General features: G+C 41.6%; 2 protein-coding genes and 1 long non-coding RNA gene across 5 annotated transcripts; 2 read left to right on the top strand and 1 right to left on the bottom strand.

The window, feature by feature from the left end:
• Positions 1 to 5067: 5067 nt before the first annotated feature.
• LOC134631278 (UDP-glucuronosyltransferase 2C1-like) lies at positions 5068 to 8905 on the top strand. 2 transcript variants are annotated; one of them, XM_063479460.1, is made up of 3 exons: positions 5068 to 5181; positions 6402 to 6520; positions 6687 to 8905. In XM_063479460.1, the coding sequence occupies exon 3, from the start codon at positions 6703 to 6705 to the stop codon at positions 8302 to 8304; it is 1602 nt and encodes a 533-aa protein (XP_063335530.1). In that variant the 5' UTR covers positions 5068 to 5181; positions 6402 to 6520; positions 6687 to 6702; the 3' UTR covers positions 8305 to 8905. The 2 variants fall into 2 exon arrangements, with proteins under 2 accessions (XP_063335530.1, XP_063335531.1); XM_063479461.1 differs by lacking the exon at positions 6402 to 6520.
• A 2406-nt stretch (positions 8906 to 11311) lies between these two features.
• LOC134631279 (uncharacterized) lies at positions 11312 to 12460 on the top strand. Of its 2 annotated transcripts, XR_010094382.1 has the most exons (5): positions 11312 to 11552; positions 11818 to 11879; positions 11955 to 12014; positions 12099 to 12158; positions 12241 to 12460. It is a non-coding gene; the product is annotated as an uncharacterized LOC134631279 (long non-coding RNA). The 2 variants fall into 2 exon arrangements; XR_010094383.1 differs by lacking the exon at positions 11955 to 12014.
• A 69-nt stretch (positions 12461 to 12529) lies between these two features.
• On the bottom strand, positions 12530 to 14119 carry LOC134631804 (putative nuclease HARBI1). Its single transcript, XM_063480360.1, has 4 exons — positions 13379 to 14119; positions 13190 to 13302; positions 12993 to 13104; positions 12530 to 12912 (listed from the first exon to the last, which is right to left on the bottom strand). Exons 1-4 carry the CDS (start codon positions 13809 to 13811, stop codon positions 12530 to 12532), a joined length of 1041 nt encoding a protein of 346 aa, XP_063336430.1. The 5' UTR covers positions 13812 to 14119.
• Between the last annotated feature and the right edge of the window lie 6128 nt (positions 14120 to 20247).

The raw sequence follows: 20247 nt of genomic DNA, 5'->3' as shown, positions 1-20247 counted from the left end.
ATTTGACTGTTGGGTTTTTCTGTGTATGTATTATTGTAGGGTCTGCCTTACAATATAAAGCACCTTGAGGTGACTGATGTTCTGATTTGGTGCTGTATAAATAAAATTGAATTGAACTGAATTACAGTTGCAGGCTCAGCTAAGGTATTTACTAGAATCTTAGCAGTTGGTTTGGGCCGACCATGACATCCTGTTATCACGGCTAGAATTTCATGCTGGCCTAAAAGGATCTGCCCTACAGTGGTTTCGGTCCTATTTGTCAGAAAGGTCTTTTCATGTCAATATGGGCCCCCACAACTCCAAAACAGCCCCTCTTAAATACGGTGTACCTCAAGGCTCTATTTTGGGTCCTGCCCTGTTTGCACTCTATTTGTTGCCATTGGGCTCCATCTTCTCGCGGTACAGCATTTCATTTCACTGTTTTGCTGATGATTTGCAGATTTATCTACCTTTAAAAGCAGGGTCAGACCATCCCCAGCTCTTATTACGCTGTCTTGACGATGTCAAACAGTGGTTGTCATTAAATTTTTTAAAGCTAAATGAAAATAAAATTGAGGTTGTCATTTTTGGCAACTTTAATCATATCGACAGCACCCTGGGCGCCCTTTCCTCGTATTGTAAAACACATGTAAAAAACCTCGGTGTCTACATTGATGGTTCTTTTAAATTGAATAAGCAGGTGAGTGCAGTAGTTCAGTCCTGCTTTTTTCAGCTAAGACAGCTAGCCAAGGTAAAGCCATACCTCCCGGCTAACGTCTTTGAGCGTGTTATTCACCTTTTCCTTACTTGCAGATTAGACTACTGCAATTCATTGTATTATGGTCTAGATCAGGCCACCATCCATCGTCTTCAGATGGTTCAAAATGCAGCTGCTCGCCTGCTAACTGGTACCAAACGGAGAGAGCATATAACCCCAGTTTTAGCTTCTTTACACTGGCTTCCTGTCTCCTACAGGATCCAATTTAAAGTTTTACTTTTTGTTTTTAAGTCACTTAATGCCCGAGCCCCTCCTTACCTGTCTGAGCTCCTCTCTGCCTATGCTCCAGGAAAGACCATGAGGTCTAGCTCAAAATTAATGCTGTCCATCCCACGGACTTATCTCAAATCCCGTGGTGATAGATCCTTCTCTGTGGCAGGTCCCAGACTCTGGAATAGTCTCCCCTTAAATATTAGATCTGCACAAACACTTGAGCAATTTAAATCTTTACTAAAGACACATTTTTATGCCCTGGCTTTTAACACACTATGATCCAAGCATTTTGGTCTTATTTGAATCAGTTTTAGTTATTGTTTTAATTCTTTTATTGTCCTATTATTGTTTTTTATTGTTATTATTGTATTACATTGTTGCTTTTTAATGCCATTTTTATATTGTTAAGCACTTTGTGCAGCATTGGCTGTTTGAAATGTGCTATATAAATAAATTTGACCTTGACCTTGACCTTGACATGTTTCACCAGTTTTACTTTCTACCTCTGCCAGTCTTGTTTTGTGCTATACTCTTTGAATGCCTGGTGATATTTCTCACCTCAATTGGAAATACTGAAGTTTTTATATTGTTTGTAAATTGAAAGATAAACTGCAGTTTTATCTTAATTTTTCAAGTTTTGAGCATCACAAAGTTAAAACACATCATCGTCCAGCAGGGTTTGTACCATGGCTAAATAAAACGGTCGGTTTCTCAGAAGAGTAATAATATTGACCCTGGTCAATTTTGTTTTTCTGAATTAATGCTGTTATTGTGTTCAAACAGAAATAATTTGTGCAGTCTAATGAAAAATAGTATGTTTAGGAAGTGCTATGTTGACAGTCTCTTGCTCTATTAAAAAAGCACAGGTCAATTTTGACAAAAATTTCATGGGGGGTTATAATTTTGTCCTGATATGCATATGCATGTATTGATACTATTTATCAATCAGATGTATAATTAGTCAGTGTATAATACCAGTCAGACATGTAGCTACATCAGCTGTTTGGGAATTGTGAATGTTTGTGGCACAACAGCACATATTAACTGTCACGCAAAGCAAACCTGTGAATCATGAAAAGACCACAAACTAATGAAATACTCAAGCCTGTGGTCTTATGAGTGTTGCCTGGCTTCTACAAAACAAGATAATATAAGAGAAAACATGACTACATAGTTTAATGTAGAATAGTTAAATAAAAGAACTACAATATGACAAAACAAAGTATAGAAATGCACAAAAGCCAATACAGAAAACGTGTTGTCGAATGAAGTGGTAAAGATTTTCTGTATCTGTCCTGTGTCAAACAGATTAAAAGAACTGATTAACAAATTTTGAGCCTATAGTCACAGTGTCAACAGTTTGTTGACCCATATATTTTTATTTCTGTTGTTTTTGTCGTAATTTACCTTTATTTCCTAATAAACATATAAATCTTCAGTGAAAGTAGATATATTTTAGTAAAGTCTTCTAGGTCTTGAATATCATCACACTGTCTTTAAACATTTAGCCAGTGTAACTTATGTGACACCGTAGATAAACCACTACCTATTGTAAATGTTATCTCATTGGCTGATAAGCTGATATCAGTTAAAATGGCCAATGCTGGATGATAACAATGTTTGGTGTTAATGAAAATAACAATGGTACACTAGAGGGGCATCAATGAGACAAATGACAAGACAGGAGTGGTTTTACAGGTGGAGGCCACTGACATTTTTTCCTCCTCATATTTTTAGACTGTTTTTTCACTACTTTTGCATTTAACTATAGGGTCAGCATCACTACTGGTAGCACAAGGGGATACCTGGACCCTACAGAGGTTTCACAGGTAGTCCCACTTCTCGAGTATGGCATATGTGCCACTGGAGTTTGTTCTGTCTCCCAGCAAAGTCTCAAGAGCATGGAAGAGATTCCAGGAGACAAGCAGTTACACTTGGAGAGCTGGGCGCAGCCGTAGAAGGTCCGTAACCCATCAGCCACCAAGGACAGGATAAGCACTGCCAGAGCCCTACAAAATGACTTCCAGCAGCAGGACACTGGTGTGAATGTCTCTGACCAAGCAATCAGACACTGACTTCACAAGGGCCTGGCATCCTCAAGTGGGCCCCGTGCTCACGGCTCAGCACCGTGGAACCAGATTGGAATTTGTCATAGAATTACAGGTCCAGCATTGGCACCCTGTGCTTTTCACAGATGAGAGCAAGTTCACCCTGTGCATATGTGGCAGACGCATGTGAAAAAGAATGTTTTGCTGCCTTTAACATTGTTACATTGAAGGCATATAATAACGTAGGGAGGGACAGACCTCTACAGGCTAGCCAACTGCACTATGGCTGCCATTAACTACTACCCTATGCTGGTGGAGTGGGTGCTGGGTTCCTCCTGATGCACAACAATGCTTGGCCTCATGTGGTGAGAGTCTGCAGGCATTTCCTGGAGGAATAAGAAACTGAACCATAGACCGGACCCTACGCTAAACCCAATAGAGCACCTCTGTTACATTACATTTTGGTCCACCGAGTTGCACGTCAGCCTGTGCAGGATCTAAGTGGTTCCCTGGTCTAGATATGGAAAGAGATCACCCAGGACACCATGTCTTCTCATTAGGAGTGTGCACCAATGATGTCAGTCATTCATACAAGCATGCGGCGCTATACAAACTACTGATTATCGTTCTGAGTTGCTATAGTGACATTTTAGCATTTACAGTGAGATGCTCTGAAGCCACTTACAGTTGCTGCTTGTTTATGGGTGTTTCTGCATTCAGTCTTGTATTTAATAGTGGAAAAACACCTGATTTAAGCTCAAGAGCTTTGATCAGGTGACTGATGTGGTCACTGGAGAATATCCCATTTCTTTGCCTTTGGGAAACTCTTGCAGTCTGCTTTGGGTCATCACCCATTATCACTACAAAGCGCTGTCCAGTTTGGAGCATTTGGCTATTTTCATTCTGTCATAATGCCGTATGTGAGCCAGGAAGGATCAGGACCTAAAATACAGAACTCAGAAGCAGGACTGAACTTAACCTCAGTTTTACTGCTGGATTTACAGAACAACAACTTAAACTAGGAAGGCACTAGGAACTAAACTGGGAAACACCAAACAGATGGGAAACACAGCTGGAGGGATGAAGGCGATCACAACAGAGAACAAAGGAAGACACTGAAAACAGACCACAGATGAGAACACAAAACACAACGCACACAGGATGAGTGACTATCAAAATAAAACAGGAAGTAATGAAGAAACCCAGACCAAGAGACACAAACTTGAAACAGAGACAGAAGCCAAAAACACAGAGGCAAGACTGAGGGAACAGAATGGGAATACAAAAGGGAATAAACAACCTCCCATAACCTTAACATTATAAAAAGGCCTGAATGACAACAATACAAAACACAGAACTATAATATAAGGATAAACAAAAGTAGAAAACCCTTAAACAGTCCCAAAAATCCAGGGTCAACAGCCCACGGACCAGGACACATACTTTTTAAAGACTGTATCAGATTGTTGAGTTATCCACTTTAGAAGTTTTTGCTGTCTCTCTGATAGTTTTTTTTTTTTTCATGTGCACTGACACCTCTTTGGGCCACATATTCAGAGTTCTAGTGAACAGCGACCAAATGCTGGTTCAACCAAAGTGTTGAACGTGTGTGGACCTAAGTGTTTATGGAACCTTGAGCATCGTTATGAAGCCACAAAGATGATAAAAAATGTACAAAAAATAATGACTGAGTTAGTTATAAGTGCATATACACCAAGTTATCCCACTGATATGAGTTACAGCTGCTGTTTAAACATTCAGAACTTTTACTTCTATACACCTATAAACCATCTCAACATGATATGACTGCATTAATAAGCACATTTCTAACTGATCTCATAGAGATAATCGGGTCGCGTTTCTGGTCATTTTAGGCTGTGGAAACACTTTTTTGCATGCACCCATGCAGTTGAATGCTCTGGCCTAGGTAAACAATCAAGCAGTACAGAGTAATGCACTGATTGGACACTAGATGGCAGAAAACATGCATCTGTTCTGTTTACAAGCTAACATGAACTCTGGCAGTAGTAGTTCAACGCACAGTACACACCTTGTATAACACAAATCAGTAAACCGTGTAGAAGGTGGATTTAACACAGCAGCAAACGTTGCATAACCGTGATAGCGAACTTGAAGCTGGGGTTCCCTGCTCGTAGCATTTGGGTAAGTATTACTATAGCTTAAAATGTAAATATGTTTGGATGAACATCCCGCACGTTATGATAAAATATCACTAGTAGTGTATAACTGACAAAGCCGTATGTGAGTCTTACTATTTTAATTTTGGATGATTAAACGTCTATAATTGGATATTATGGAGTGGTACACCTATTTGTTTTTAGATTGTGATCTTAATGGCAGATTTAACTGTCAGAACTAGCTTTATTGGATTTGGTTTTGTTAAACAGTGCGGTCTTTCGCAAGCAAACTGCAGTTGGAGTTGTAACTGCACATGAGTCACATTGTTTGCCAAAACATTTGTGGAATTTCCTTTCTCCAAAAACATCTGTTGCTATAAGACCATTACTCTAAATCACTTCCGTGTTGTGGATCGGCTATTGTATTCTGTTCTGTTGTATTATATATAGGCCGGTTTTTCATTATAACTTGATTCAGTTATTACAGTTTAAATTTCTAGAATGTTTTCAGTTTTCCCCTCCTGTGGCTATGAAGTGTGAGGCTGGTGCAAGATTTTTATTTGTGAAACTGAGCGTGGGTGTGGATAATTACAATTATACTGTTTGATTTAAGTTTTGTGTCTGGATCCCTTTCTTTTTTTTTTAAATTCTCTGGGAACTATGAAGACCCAGGCTGGTATAAAAGGTTTTTTTTTCACCGTAAGGGAGTGTGAATGTGGACTAGCAGTCCAGCGCTGGTTGTGTGGCATCCAAGCATGGAAGCTGTGGGTCCAGTTGTGGGGAATGACCAGTTGATGCCCATCTGCCCGTCTGAGCTGCACACCCCCACAGCACAGAGTTTTGCAAACCCTGGCCTGGTCCATAACATGGACATATGTATCCAGCTTCTCACAGAACCCAAAGACTATCAGCAAATATATTCAAAGTATCCAAAGTTAAAATGCCTACATAAAATTTATGTTAATGTCTAATGCTATAATACTGTTAGTACTGATGCAGTGAGGTATAAGAAGCCCTGTTTTATGAGTTTAAACTGAGCTACTTTTTAAAAACTGCTTTAAATACAACAAAGTATCTTAATCCATAGGTTTCTAAGGTTTGGGTGCTCCAACAATAAAAAAACGACAGTACACATATGTTTCTTTTTGCCATATTTGCCATGTTTCTTTAGTTTTCTAGAGGATGTTTGATTTTTGTGATGTACTAAATAATTTGAACTCTTTTGATCTACATAAATTATTTCAGTGAATCCCTGTGAGAAGATTAGTAGAGGAATCCCCACACAGCTAACAACTCTTAAACATCAGAAACACGACAGGGAGCCTCAATCCTAGGGCACAGCATGCTTCTATAATCTCTGATAGGTAAAAGAAACTTTGGGTTTCAAATATTGCAATGAAATAAACACTATTTGTCTCTTTATTGCAGTGGAGTAGACATATATAGTCAAGAGATCACGTAGAAATATCAAATTATACAAAAATGATCAGGCAGTACTGTGTAACCGACTTGTTTTTGTGTATTTTTAAGGTATCTGAGGGCCGTCATGAAGATTCTTTATTTACCTTTGATCCTCTTTACGCTACTCTCATTTCAACCACTCGGTTCATTTGGGGGCAAAATTCTGGTGTTCCCACTGGATGGAAGCCATTGGATAAACATGAAAGTGCTCATAGAGGAACTGCATGCCAAAGGTCATGAGATCACTGTCATTCGGCCATCTGATAGCTGGTACATCAGTGAGAAATCTCCACTCTATACCTCTGTCACACTTCCCTACTCTAGTGGATTTGAGGAAAACTTTGAAACATATTTGTTTCAGCAGCTGGAAATCCGGCTTCAGGGAAAACCTACGTCCTCTTGGTCCCGCATCTGGACTCAAATTCAGATCCGGAATGTGGTTGTAGAACAGTTCACTCAGTTTCACAAAGGGATGAGTGAAACAATCGTTCAGATGTTTGAAGACAAAGAGCTGATGCAGTCTTTACATGCTGCTAAATACGATGTGCTTTTGACTGACCCTGGCATCGGTTGCGGGGCCATGCTGGCACGCCGACTTCAGCTTCCTCTGGTTTTCAATGTAAGATGGACCATTCAAGGCGAGGCTCACTTCCTTATTGCTCCCTCACCTCTGGCATACATTCCTTTTACTGGAACAGAGTTAACAGATAAGATGACCTTCCCTGAGAGAATAAAGAATATGTTGAGTTACATTATTGGCATGTACATATTGTTTTACATGGCAGAAACAAACTACAAACCGGTTGTTATGAAGTACTTTGGGCCTGATGTGGATTACTCAACGTTTTTCCTGGACGCTGATATATGGCTTATGAGAAATGATTTTGTCTTTGAATTCCCACGTCCAACATTGCCAAATATTGTCTACATGGGTGGATTTCAATGTAAACCCTCAAAAGCGCTTCCTGATGACCTGGAGACATTTGTCCAGAGCTCTGGAGACCACGGAGTCATTGTGATGACCCTCGGGACTTTAGTTGCAAAGCTCCCTCAACATGTTACTGAGGAAATTGCTGCAGCCTTTGCCCGACTTCCTCAGAAGGTTATATGGAGGTATATAGGACAAAGGCCAACCAACCTGGGAAACAACACGTTACTAGTCAACTGGCTGCCACAAAATGACCTCTTAGGACATCCCAAAACTAGAGTGTTTGTGACCCATGGAGGCACCAATGGAGTTCAGGAAGCAATTTACCACGGGGTGCCTGTAGTTGGACTGCCCTTATTCTTTGATCAGCCCGATAATCTCTCCAGGATCAAAGCAAAAGGAGGAGCTGTGATTGTGGATATCGCTATGCTCGAAAGAGATATCTTTGCAGAGGCACTGATGACAGCTCTTTATAATTCCACTTACAGGGAAAACATGCAGATGCTCTCCAGGCTGCACAGAGATCAGCCCATGAAACCTCTGGATCAGGCAGTGTTTTGGATAGAATATGTTATAAGACATAAAGGGACCCGTCATCTGCAGACACAGTCGTACAAAATGTCGTGGTTTGTGTACAAGTCTCTTGATGTCATTGCTTTTTTGTTGACCGTCGTTTTGCTTATGATGCTAATTTGTGTTTCATGTCTAAGGCTAGTGTGGAGAATGATCTTTTCTGGAAAAAAAGTTAAACGTGAATGATCAGAAAAACAAAAGCAATCCAATCTGAAAAACTTTCTCTGCACCAGCCATGTGCTAATTACCTGAAAGCATTTTAATTTGCCATATTTATCTTGAGAACATCAAGAGCATAACCTTGAATGTTTCCGATTTCAATCGAGGTTTTTATTTGTGAAGCTATGATATCTTCGAATGGTGAAGAATCATTTAAAAAAAAAAAATCAACCAATCCACACATGGATCAACTCTAGAAGCGAATCACTTTAAAGCTGGGCAAGCCCCACCTTGTTTTTCACCAAATTGTTTTCTGAAAAGTGCTTTGTGGATAAAGATGATTCTAGTATTTTCTATTTAATAATTTCTCTTGTATTTTCATTGTTTCCTGCTTACATTTTTAAAGAATTATGTCAGTGATGTGTACTGCTCTTAAGCCATTTACTGACCAGTCACTAGATGGCTGGTCAGTTTTCCTGTTTCACTGTTTTCCTGACAGTGAAGTTAAGCTGATTTTTATTTATAATGGCTCAGTCCAGTCCTGCATTAGTAGACGTGCCATTCTGTAACAATTTGTAAGAAATTCAATTTATGTCCTTTTGTGTTTGAAAAATAAAGAAAATGGATTCTGCAGGATTTTAATGACAGCCCCTGGGCTCAGGAAGTAGAGCAGGTCATCTGCTACAGAAGGTTGGTGGCTCAATCCCTGGCTGCTCCAGTCTGCATGCCAAAGTATCCTTAGGCAAGATACTGAACTCAGAGTTTCTCCTGATGCGTTTTGTCAGACAGTGAATGTATGTGAAGGTTAGACAAAAAGCATTTGCACATTCAAAAACAAAAACAGTTTTTAGGAATATGTGTGTGAATGAGGCATGTCCTGAGTGCATGCTACTGCACATTGGCAACAGACATCATGTCTTACTTTTTTTGTTTGTGGCTCTCATAGTCAGTGATTTTCCAGGTGGACTCGAGATGAGGGACAGATTCAGTAGCAGTGGGTCAATTACAGTGAAGCAAATTTCAAAGTGACCACTAAAGGAATTGTGAATAGCGTGTCCAGAGGTCTGATATATACAAATCCACAGGGTCTCTTCCTCACAGGGAAAAACACTCTGTCTTAGAAAATCACTCAGAGCAAACAGGGAATCCGGTGCAGAGAAGAGAAAATGGTGAGACATTTATTTTCTCCCAGCCTACACTTAAATGAAAGCAGATGTCCTCTTAGCACTGTGAGGTGCAAACTACATCATCAGTTTATCCATCCGTTCTCTTCCGCTTTCTCCCGATCAGGGTCGCAGGGAGGCTGGAGCCTATCCTTGCTACCTTGGGGCGAGAGGCAGGGTACACCCTGGAGAGATTGCCAGTCTGACACAGGACTCAAACTACATTATGTATTTGCTTAACTATTACTCACCTCTCATTGAAAGTTAACAACCACTCAGATTTGTATTGTACATTCACAGATGCCTGCTAGTTACTGCAGCTGAAATTTCATTCACCAAAACTGGAGCACAAACTATTTGTACGGTCTGTTAGTACAATTAACTGCACATGAGTCACATTGTTTGACAAATAACTGAAGAAAAAGGAACTGACAAAGACCAGTGATTGTATAACAGGGTCCAGTTCAGTGACCCCATACTGCGTTGTTACAAAAGGGAGGAAATGAGCTTAGAGCCATTCCTAAATGCAACTGAAGGTTTTCTTGCAATTCAGCTATTGCTTTATTTTTCAGCCTTTCGGGTTGTTTTTTGCAAATCATCCCTTCACAGAAAGCCACAGGGAAACTTCATTAAATGTCATGTATGTGTGCCCATTTGTTTACCTCTTTTGCTGTGATGCACTTGCGTGTAGTACTCCTAAACACCAATGATGTGTTGATGTGGATATTTTCTCTTTTTTTGACCGTTCTCTATAACTCTGGGAAAATCCGCTACAGTTCAGCAGTTTCTGAAATACTCAGACCAGCTAATCTGGTATCAACAATCACGCCACACTTAAAGTCACTTAAATCACCTTTTATCCCCATTCTGTTGCTCGGTTTCAGCCCATTAATAAACAACAACAAAAAAAAGCACAAACAAGAGGCACAAAAAAATGTCTGCATCAGCTTTATTTATCGTTTGTTGTTGCTGTCCACCACCTATAAATTATTTTTATGTGCCTTCTCTGGAGGGGAGGCTATGCTAGATGACCATAAACAAGCATAAGAAAAGAGTGCTACCAATCTGCTGGTTGTTCCATGTGTTCTTGAAGGTGCCCTCTGATGCCAATACAAAGCTACAACATATAGATGATGGACTGCAAAACTCTGCATAGCACCTCCAAACTACCCACATACAACCACACCAGGGCCCTGTTTCAGAAAGCCGGTTTAGAAAACTCAGAGTTAAAAATGATACTCAGGGTTGAGTAACCCCGAACTGTCCAACTCGGAATATTCGGTTTCAGAAAGGCTGATAACAATTAGTTCAATCAACGCGGAGTTGCTTTAACCCCAAGTTAAGCGCGCGCACGAGGATACATAAAGCCCTGATTAGTGGAGCACAGATTAAGCGAGTCACCATGGAGACGGAGGGAAAGAAGGCGCGGTCAATGTATTTTACAGCGCTTGAGGCCGAAATTCTGATGGCAGCATATGCCGATAACATGCATATTTTGCAGAAAAAAAGTAACACAGCCTCAGCTGCAAAAGAAAGGGAGCATGCATGGCAAAACATAGCCGACAGAGTCAATGCGTGAGTGTTAATTTAAATATTGATCTAGGGATTTCCACCCATTTAACAAGTTATTTTATTATATTTAATTTTAGTGTTTATTTCATACATTTTATTTTGTGATGTGATGTGAGCGCAGGTGCAACCCAACAGGCCCCAAACGTTCCTGGCAGCAAGTAAAAATGAAATATAAAAATATAGTCCAAACAGGTAAGGTGTAATTGTATTATGAGCCATAGTGCTTGGTCTGTTTGTCCTATGTAGATCAATTGCAGTTAGAGGCTACATTATTTTTCTTTCTGTAAGCACTTATTGAAATTATCTGAGCACATTACAAGTACATATTTGCTTACTCAGTATGCTCAAATGTGACCCGTTATAGCCAACAGAAAAAAAGCGGAGGCCCGAAAAACAGGTGGGGGTCCTCCACCACCACCACTCACAGAGGCTGAGCAGTTGGCCCCAGCCAAAACAGTGGGCGCCCTGTGGCTGAAGGCATCTCTGCGGGGACATCCTCTGAGTCAATAACCCCGCAAGACACAAGTGCCTACATAAGAGGTAAATTCAAAATAATACATGATGTGCATACATCCTTTCTTCACAGTCACCTTTGCAGTGCTACTCATTCATTTGATAAACTCTTTACCATAATGAATTATTTTGTAGTGAAGTTATCTTCCTACTGATTTTGCCTTCCCTCAGTCTTGGTTGTCTTTGAGAGCATAATGACAATGAAGTGTAAGGTGATTGGTATATGTTTGTTAATTGCCATTTGGTTCCTTGTAAGTTATAAGTGACCTGTATAAACCTCATATTTTATCAGTTGATGGTGATGGTGTACTGCATCTGGTGCAGCCTCCTGTTGAGCCAGACCAACATGCAGTTGTGAGTACTCTTAATACTCCACAGATCATATGAGTTTACAGTAGAACAGCAATGTTGTTAATTTCTCTACTACAGGAACTTGAAGAAACATTGACAGCTGTCACAGAGGAGGAAGCAACAGAGACACTTTATGAGGTTTACATCTTACAATGCAAAATATAACAATTGAATAAAATGTGGTACTATAATAAAACCATGGACTTTCTATGTCTCTAACAGAGTGATGATGGAAATGCAGAGGAAGAGGGTCCAGCCACTTCTCCAACAAACCTTTCCTCAGTAAGATGTTCAGCACTGATTTACAACCAACCTAAGTAGGCATGTACTATGAATGTCAATGCTATTTCCCGTGTTTCCATAGCTCCCTGTAAAGCAGCTGTATAAGAAATATTTGATCAAGAAAATAGAAAAATGCGACTTGGAAATGGAACACTTCAAGCAGCAGATCCAAAAGACCAAGATTGAGATTTTACTCCTGGAACATCAGTTAAGGGTGGGTGAAGTGGTCAGAGATGGACGAATTAATTCAGTGTTTGAACAACATACTAATATACTTATTAATACTTTGTGTACAGGAAATACAGGCGACCAATAAAGCCAGTTGAACAAAAAATCTGTTTATTCATCTTTCAACATGTTGAGGTGATGGGTCACAGGAAATGATTGTGACATATGGTGTCTCTGACTGCTCTTCCATCTTGTATGTCCGTGGGAGGGTCAGGATGTTCATGGTTTGGATCACTGCTGATGTTTGGTTCAGAAGGACAGTGTTCTCCTCTAATTGTGGCAATGTTGTGAAGAATCACACATGCCACAATAATGTCACATGCCCTTTCTGGGGTGACCCTGAGTCTTTGAAGGCACTGGAACCGGGCCTTAAGCATTCCGATAGTCATTTCAACTCTGGCTCTTGTCCTGCAATGAGCCAGATTATATCGCTGCTGTGGGCCCGGTTCAGGGTCAGGGTAAGGGGTAAGCAAATAGGGTAAACATGGATACCCCCTATCACCAAGCAAGTAGCCAGTGAACTCTCCTAAGACAGAAGGATACACTTCAGTTCAAATGTCCCTGTAGCAATTGGTCTTTATACATTTTAAAGTATTTTCAACTCACCATGTCCAAATTTTGTGCTCAGTGTACATTCACGAAAAATTTGTGAGTCATGAACAGAGCCTGGCCACTTGGCTTCCACATTTGTGATAATGTTGGCAGCATCACATATGATCTTCACAGTGCAGAGAACACAAATTAGCATCCATTACTATAATGAAATAATTTGTTAGTTTGAAATGCTACAGGGAACTATGTACCTGTACATTAATGCTGTGGAAAGACTTCCTGTTCACATAGTCTCCTTCATTTACTGAAGGAGCAATGATTGGAATGTGAGTGCCATCTATACAGCCAATCACGCCTGGGAACCCTGAAAATAAATGTAAATTTTAAGTAGTAGTTCAAGTATCACCACATCATGAATTAGGTTTTGTTCATCCTGATACCTGCAATTTTGTGGAATCCCTCTTTGATAAATCTTGTGGGTCTATGACCGGGGAACACCACAAACGAGTACAGGAGACGTTTCAGTGCAACTGTAACATTCCTGACTGCCCGACAGACAGTAGCCTTGGAAACGTGCTCAGCGTCACCAATATTATACAGAAAGCTCCCGTTTGCAAAAAAACGAAGTGCAATACAAATAATATGTACAAAACTGAGAGAATGTCCGCGATGTGTCACATGAGCAATATAAGGCCTGACGATGTTATTCAAATAAATTATAGATTGTGCTGAAAAACGGTAACGTTCACACAGAAAATCATCAGGAAATGATAAAATGTCCAAACGCGCTCTAATCACTCTCTCCCGGCGGAGAGCTCTGCGGAGAATTTGGGCTTCAACATCTACTGGCTCTTCAAGGAAGGGGCACGCCATGTCTGACACTTCCTACAGTCAGATTTCCGACAAAGAGGCGGAGACAGTCAGGGTTAGTTGAAGTAAACCTGCTAGGGGGCAGGTTAGCTTCACGGAGTGTGTCGTCATAGTAACTCACTCAGAATTAATCTAAACTCGTTTTGTGAAACCGAAAACCCAGAGTTTTCGTTAACTCAGGGTGTACTTACTCAGAGTTTGCACTAAACCGGCTTTCTGAAACAGGGCCCAGCTCCTCAATTTCCATGATGACTGTGGATGTTTGGCCACTATGGCAACAGCGTCATTATGAGCATCTTAGCATGCTTGTGCGTTTCACAGGAACACGGCACATTTACAGTCAAATTACCACTTTCAGAATTTAGTGTAGACTCACAGTAAACAGTTGTAACTTGTAAACTGGAAAGTTGCTGGTTAAAAGCCAAAGTTGCTGTTGTCACAGTCCTGAGCCTTTGACCCAGTGTTTTAAGATGTGATCTCTTATTCTCAGTTAAGAGCATACTTAGTATTGTATTCTTGTTTTTGGTTTTTGTAAGGATTGATGTTTGAAGTCTTATAGTTTTCTGTTAGTGGTTTTGATCATTTGTTTTCCATGTCTTCCTTGTCTGTTTCTCTCTGTTTATTCTCCGTTTGTCTTTGTCAAGTCTGTATGTTTCAGTCTCAATGTTAGTTTCCTGTTTTATTTTGATAGTCTTTTGTCCTGCGTGCATTATGTTCAGTTCTGCTTCCCCTGTCAGTCTGACTTAGTTTACCTGTGCCTTGTTTTTCCCAGATGTACTGATCCCTAATTACCTCATGTGTGTTTAAGTCCTCAGTTTCCCTCGGGTCTTCATCACACTGCTAGTTAATAAAGCCGCATTTTGAGTTTACGTTTTAAGGAGTTCTGCATTTTGGGTCCACTCTCCAACTACCACACAGCAACCCTTTGACAGTTGCTCAATATGTTGTTGCTGCCCTGATGTTTTTTCTTTCTTTCTGAAAATATTAGAGGGGAGAAAGACAAGTCCCAATCATAACAAAACCAAAATTACTAAAAGTGGAAGATGGAAGAAAATTCTGACATAACAAAAATCCAAGGCTGTAGCAGATTCAGTTTTGCAGGGGGAGGGGTGGGGTGAGGGATACAAATTTTGAATACAAATTTTCAATCAGTTAAGCATATTAGAAAATTGACAAGACATGCCCTAATGTAAAAAGAATGGTGATAATTATTGTATCAAGAAACAGTGGATCATCTTTTTTACTGCATACTTCTTATCTTCTGAGGCTTCCCCAAAAAATACTGGCATTGTCAGCGCCACCCCCGCAATCAACGTGAATGAAAGCGGACTTTGATAAAGCATAACAAAGATAGTGGTTAAATACACCCATAAGCGTGTCGGGCACTGAATGTGGGAATAGTTATGATGATGAACAAGCACAAATTTGCCTTTTTTAATAAAAAGAAAAGAAAAGAATCCCTCGAGGCAAGTAGTAACTTTCTTTTGCAAAACAGTAATTTCTGAAAATACAGTTTTAGCTCAAAATTACATTATAATGATTAACATTAAATTTTCCTGCTAGTCTTGGCTGATAGGAAGTGTTCTTATTGCATAGTAAATAATAACAAGAGTTCAAACAACTGATTACATCATGTTATAAGGTTGAAAGAAAATGAGAAACAGTATCGTGTTTAGTATATTATAGTAACTTCTGATGGGGTAAGGTAACACTCCAGATGTCCTGTCCAATATATATTACAATTATGACCCGGATTACATTCTCACATGCACCTCTGTTTAGGGATGTCTAGAAATATTCAGCGTTTCAGTGCATGCTTGAAAACAGCTTAAACAAAGTGTTGGACAGAATCAGAATCAGAAAGGGTTTTATTGCCAAATGTTGAGCAGGTTTACAACATTAGGAAATTGCTGCGGTACTTAGTGCAAACATACTGTTATACAACTCTTAAATAGACATAAAAATAAGAATTAAAAGTGCTAAGAGGATAGATATACACATGAGTGCAGGTGGTGATCAGTGCCAAACATGGAATGATGCAGTGAACACAGTGTAGGGTCATGTGTTAGTGGTGGGAACAGTCATATGGTTATTGTTCATGAGTCCAACAGCAGAGGGGAAGAAACTGTTCTTATGGCGAGAGGTTCTGGTGCGAATGGACCGGAGCCTCCTGCCTGAGGGGAGCAGGTCAAACAGACTGTGTCCAGGGTGAGAAGGGTCAGCTCTGATCCGAGCTGCACGCCCCAGTGTCCTGGAGGTGTACAGGTCCTGCAGAGATGGGAGTCTGCAGCCAATCACCTTCTCAGCAGAGCGCACAACACGCTGCAGTCTCTGTTTGTCCCTGATAGTGGCTCCAGCGTACCACACGGTGATGGAGGAGGTGAGGATGGACTCGATGATTGCGGTGTAGAATTGCATCATCGTCCGTGTTGGCAGGTTGAATTTCTTCAGCTGCCTCAGGAAGTACATCCTCTGCTGGGCTTTCTTTATGACGGAGGTGATGGTGGGCTCCCACTTCAGGTCCTGGGTGATGGTGGTACCCAGGAAGCGGAATGAGTCCACAGAGGGGATGAGGGTGTCAGTCAGGATGATGGGGGGGAGTGGGGCTGTGTGCTTCCTGAAGTCCACAATAATCTCCACTGTCTTCTGGGCATTCAGCACCAGGTTGTTGTGGCTGCACCAGGACACCAGACGTTCAACCTCCCTTCTGTAGGCAGACTCATCCCCGTCCGAGATGAGTCCAATAACGGTGGTGTCATCTGCAAACTTGATTAGCTTGACAGACTGGTGGGTGGAGGTGCAGCAGTTGGTGTACAGGGAGAAGAGCAGAGGAGAAAGAACACAGCCCTGAGGGGAGCCGGTGCTGATGGTCCGGGAGTCCGAGACATTCTTTCCCAGCCTCACATGCTGCTTCCTGTCCGTCAGGAAGTCAGTGATCCACCGGCAGATGGGATCAGGCACATTCATCTGGGAAAGCTTGCCTTGGAGATGGTCTGGAAGGATGGTGTTAAAGGCAGAGCTGAAGTCCACAAACAGGATCCTGGCGTAGGTTCCTGGGGAGTCCAGATGCTGCAGGATGAAGTGTAGAGCCATGTTGATAGCGTCGTCTACACACCTGTTGGCTCTGTATGCAAACTGCAGGGGGTCCAGGAGGGGGGCCGTGAGGGTCTTGAGGTAGGAGAAACCCAGGCGCTCAAATGACTTCATGACCACAGATGTCAGAGCCACAGGTCTGAAGTCATTTAGTCCAGTGATCCTTGGTTTCTTGGGGACAAGGATTATGGTGGAGGACTTGAAGCAGACAGGCACATGACATGCCTGCAGTGAGGAGTTGAAAATGCCAGAAAACACTGGGGCCAGCTCGTTTGCACAGTGTCTGAGGGTGGCAGGAGACACACCGTCTGGGCCAGGAGCTTTTCGAGCATTCAGACTCTTAAACTGCTTCCTCACATCTGCTTCATGAATATGAAGAGTAGTGGTGGGAGAAGGTGGTGTGAAATCCTCCTTGGTGTGGGGTGTGGAGGGAGGTGTTGTAGATGAAGTGTTTGATGGTGGTGATGGCTCTATGGAGGGGGGAGAGGTGGGGGAATGAGTGTCCAAAGTGTCTCTATTGTTGGGGCCATTGGAGGTGTGAAGGCTGCTTGATGGCTCGTCAAAACGGCAGTAAAAGTCGTTAAGGGTGTTGGCCAAGAGCAAGTCATCAGTGGAGTGGGGGGTTTTAGGCTTGTAGTTGGTGATATTCCTAAAACTTTTCCACACAGAGGCCGAGTCATTCTCTGAGATCTGCTGCTGCATCTTCTCAGAGTGCTGATGTTTAGCAATGTCCACTTCTTTTGTGAACCTGTACTTGGCCTCTCTGTAGCAGTCCCTGTCTCCGCTTCTGAACGCCTTTCTCTTTTCCAGCCACAGCTTTTTGAGTTTAGGAGTAAACCAGGGTTTGTCATTGTTATAACTCACCCTGGTGCGTGATGGCACAATGCTGTCCTCACAGAAGTGGATATAGGAGGTGACAGTGTCCGTAAACTCGTCCAAGCTGTTAGAAGCAGCCTTCATTGTGTCCCAGTCTGTGGACTCCAAACACGTGCGAAGCTCCTCCACAGCCTCGTTGCTCCACACTTTTTTAGTCCTCACGACAGGTTTGGAGAGCTTCAGCCTCTGTCTGTACGTGGGGATCAGGTGGACCATGACGTGATCAGAAAGTCCGAGTGAAGTGCGGGGCACCGCGCGATAGGCCCCGCTGATCGTGCTGTAGCAGTGATCCAATGTCCTCTCCACTCTGGTCGGGCATTTAATATACTGCTTGTATTTGGGAAGCTCTTGGCTCAGATTGGCTTTGTTAAAGTCCCCAAGAGCAATAATGAGAGAGTCCGGAAATGTCCGCTCCATGTGCAGTATCTGCTCCGCGAGGGCGCACTGAGCTGCCTGCACATCCGCATCTGGCGGGATGTAAACAGCGGCCAAGATGAATGAAGCAAACTCCCGCGGAGAATAAAACGGTTTGCAGTGAATAAAAAGGTATTCCAGAGAGGAAGAGCAGTGCTGAGCAATCACTGTTACATCTGTGCACCAGCCACTATTAATTTAGAAGCAGACACCTCCACCTGTGGTCTTACCAGAGAGAGAGGCCTGCCGGTCCGCGCGCAGCAGATGAAAACCCTCCAACTTGAGCGCGCAGTCCGGGATGTCCTCGCAGAGCCACGACTCCAGAACAGCATCACTGTCTCTCTGCAGTGATTCTCCAGATGTCTGAAACTTTACTGGAGGGATGGAACATTATTAGTTTATTAGTTTAACAGATGTCTTCTGTTTTGGTATTTTGATGGTGATGGTGGAGAGTGCTGTGTATAACATCAGCCTAAAATCTACCATAGATTTTCAGCTCAGTTGACTGACAAATTCTACTGTTGCGGTCTTACAGGTTCCAGGGTTTCATAAGTTTTGGTTCTTGTTTTGAATTTATAGTTGTTTTTTAGGTGTTCGCGTTAATCAGTGCAGTGAGTCTAAGGATAGTTGTCCGTGTCTATGTGTTTATATGAACACCTGCCTTTGCCCTCACCTTTGTCTGTTTACTTTCCCTCCTGTATATTTGCTGCTGTTCCTGTGAACTTTCTGTTATCTGGGTTTTGTATTTTGCCTACCTTTGCATGCTGCTTTTGGGTCATCTCTTCACTTACTGGCCAAAATGAGTCACACTATTTTCATACTCAGGCTTTCTGACTGATGATCCTGCCACTTATGCCCCAACAATGAACCCTGTTTTAAAGTCACTGCGAGAAAACTTGGATATAAACTGATTATTGTGCTACTGCATTCCTTGTGTTTCTTGACCTATATATTCAGGTTTTTAAATCTGTTATCCATCTGTGATATCTGGGTGTCCAGATGACCCACTTTATGTGGGACTGTGCACCGTTTTTCCTGTCTCCTCATCCCACACTGAAATGCCGATGAAGGCAAAATGACAGATATAAATTCAAAAAGAGATGTACTGATCTAAACAGGCATACCTCATGAATACCAAAGGCGATTATCACAAAGAAAAGCTGCTGAAATAACTCTTAGGTTTTACTTTTCTCTTTTATTAATACAGGAATTTAATTACTGACTGAAGAAGTGGTAAAACAAATCTTTAATTTACAATATAGAGTGTTGGCAACAGTTGTTGTGATTGGTTGCGATATAAATAAAACTGAATTGAATTGTTTCTTTTCATTTGATATGTAAATGCTTTTTTTCACTTACATATAATTATGCAAACAATGCAAGTATGGTGATATGAGTACAAACTCTTGGTTAATACGTTGTTCAATACACTGGTTCAATCTCACATTAACGCAAATATGTGATCAGCCAATCAAATGGCAGCATCTCAGTGCATTTAGGCACGATCAGGACAACCTGCTGAAGTTCAAACCGAGCATCAGAACGGAGAAGGAAGATGGACTACAACAGCAGAAGACCACACCAAATGCCACTCCTGTCAGGTGAAAACAGGAAGCTGATACTACAATATTGCCTGGTCTGGTAGAGACAGAATTGAGTGTTAACAACATAAATGCATTCATTCTTCTTGACTTGTATCAGTTGTTCAGGCAGTTGCTGGTGGTAAAGTGACGTATTTGCATCCCTTTGTCCATCCCTTTAAAACCACAGAATACTCATTTTCTAATGGATGCTTCCAGTAGGATAACACACCATGTCACGAAGATCAGATCCCCTCGAACTGGTTTCTTGAACATGAAAATGAGTTATCTGTACTCACATGGCGTCCACAGTCACAAGATCTCAATCCAACAGAGCACCTTTGAGGTGTAGTGCTACAGAACATTGGCATCATGGATGTACAGGTGATAAATCTGCAGCAACTGTGTGATGCTGTCATGTCAGCGTGGATCAAAAATAATGTTTCCAGCACCTCACTGAACCCATAGCACAATTA

Source organism: Pelmatolapia mariae, linkage group LG7 (genome assembly GCF_036321145.2).
Source record: "Pelmatolapia mariae isolate MD_Pm_ZW linkage group LG7, Pm_UMD_F_2, whole genome shotgun sequence".
Taxonomy (NCBI): Eukaryota; Metazoa; Chordata; class Actinopteri; order Cichliformes; family Cichlidae; genus Pelmatolapia; species Pelmatolapia mariae.
This window is presented reverse-complemented; position numbering and strand designations above follow the sequence as displayed.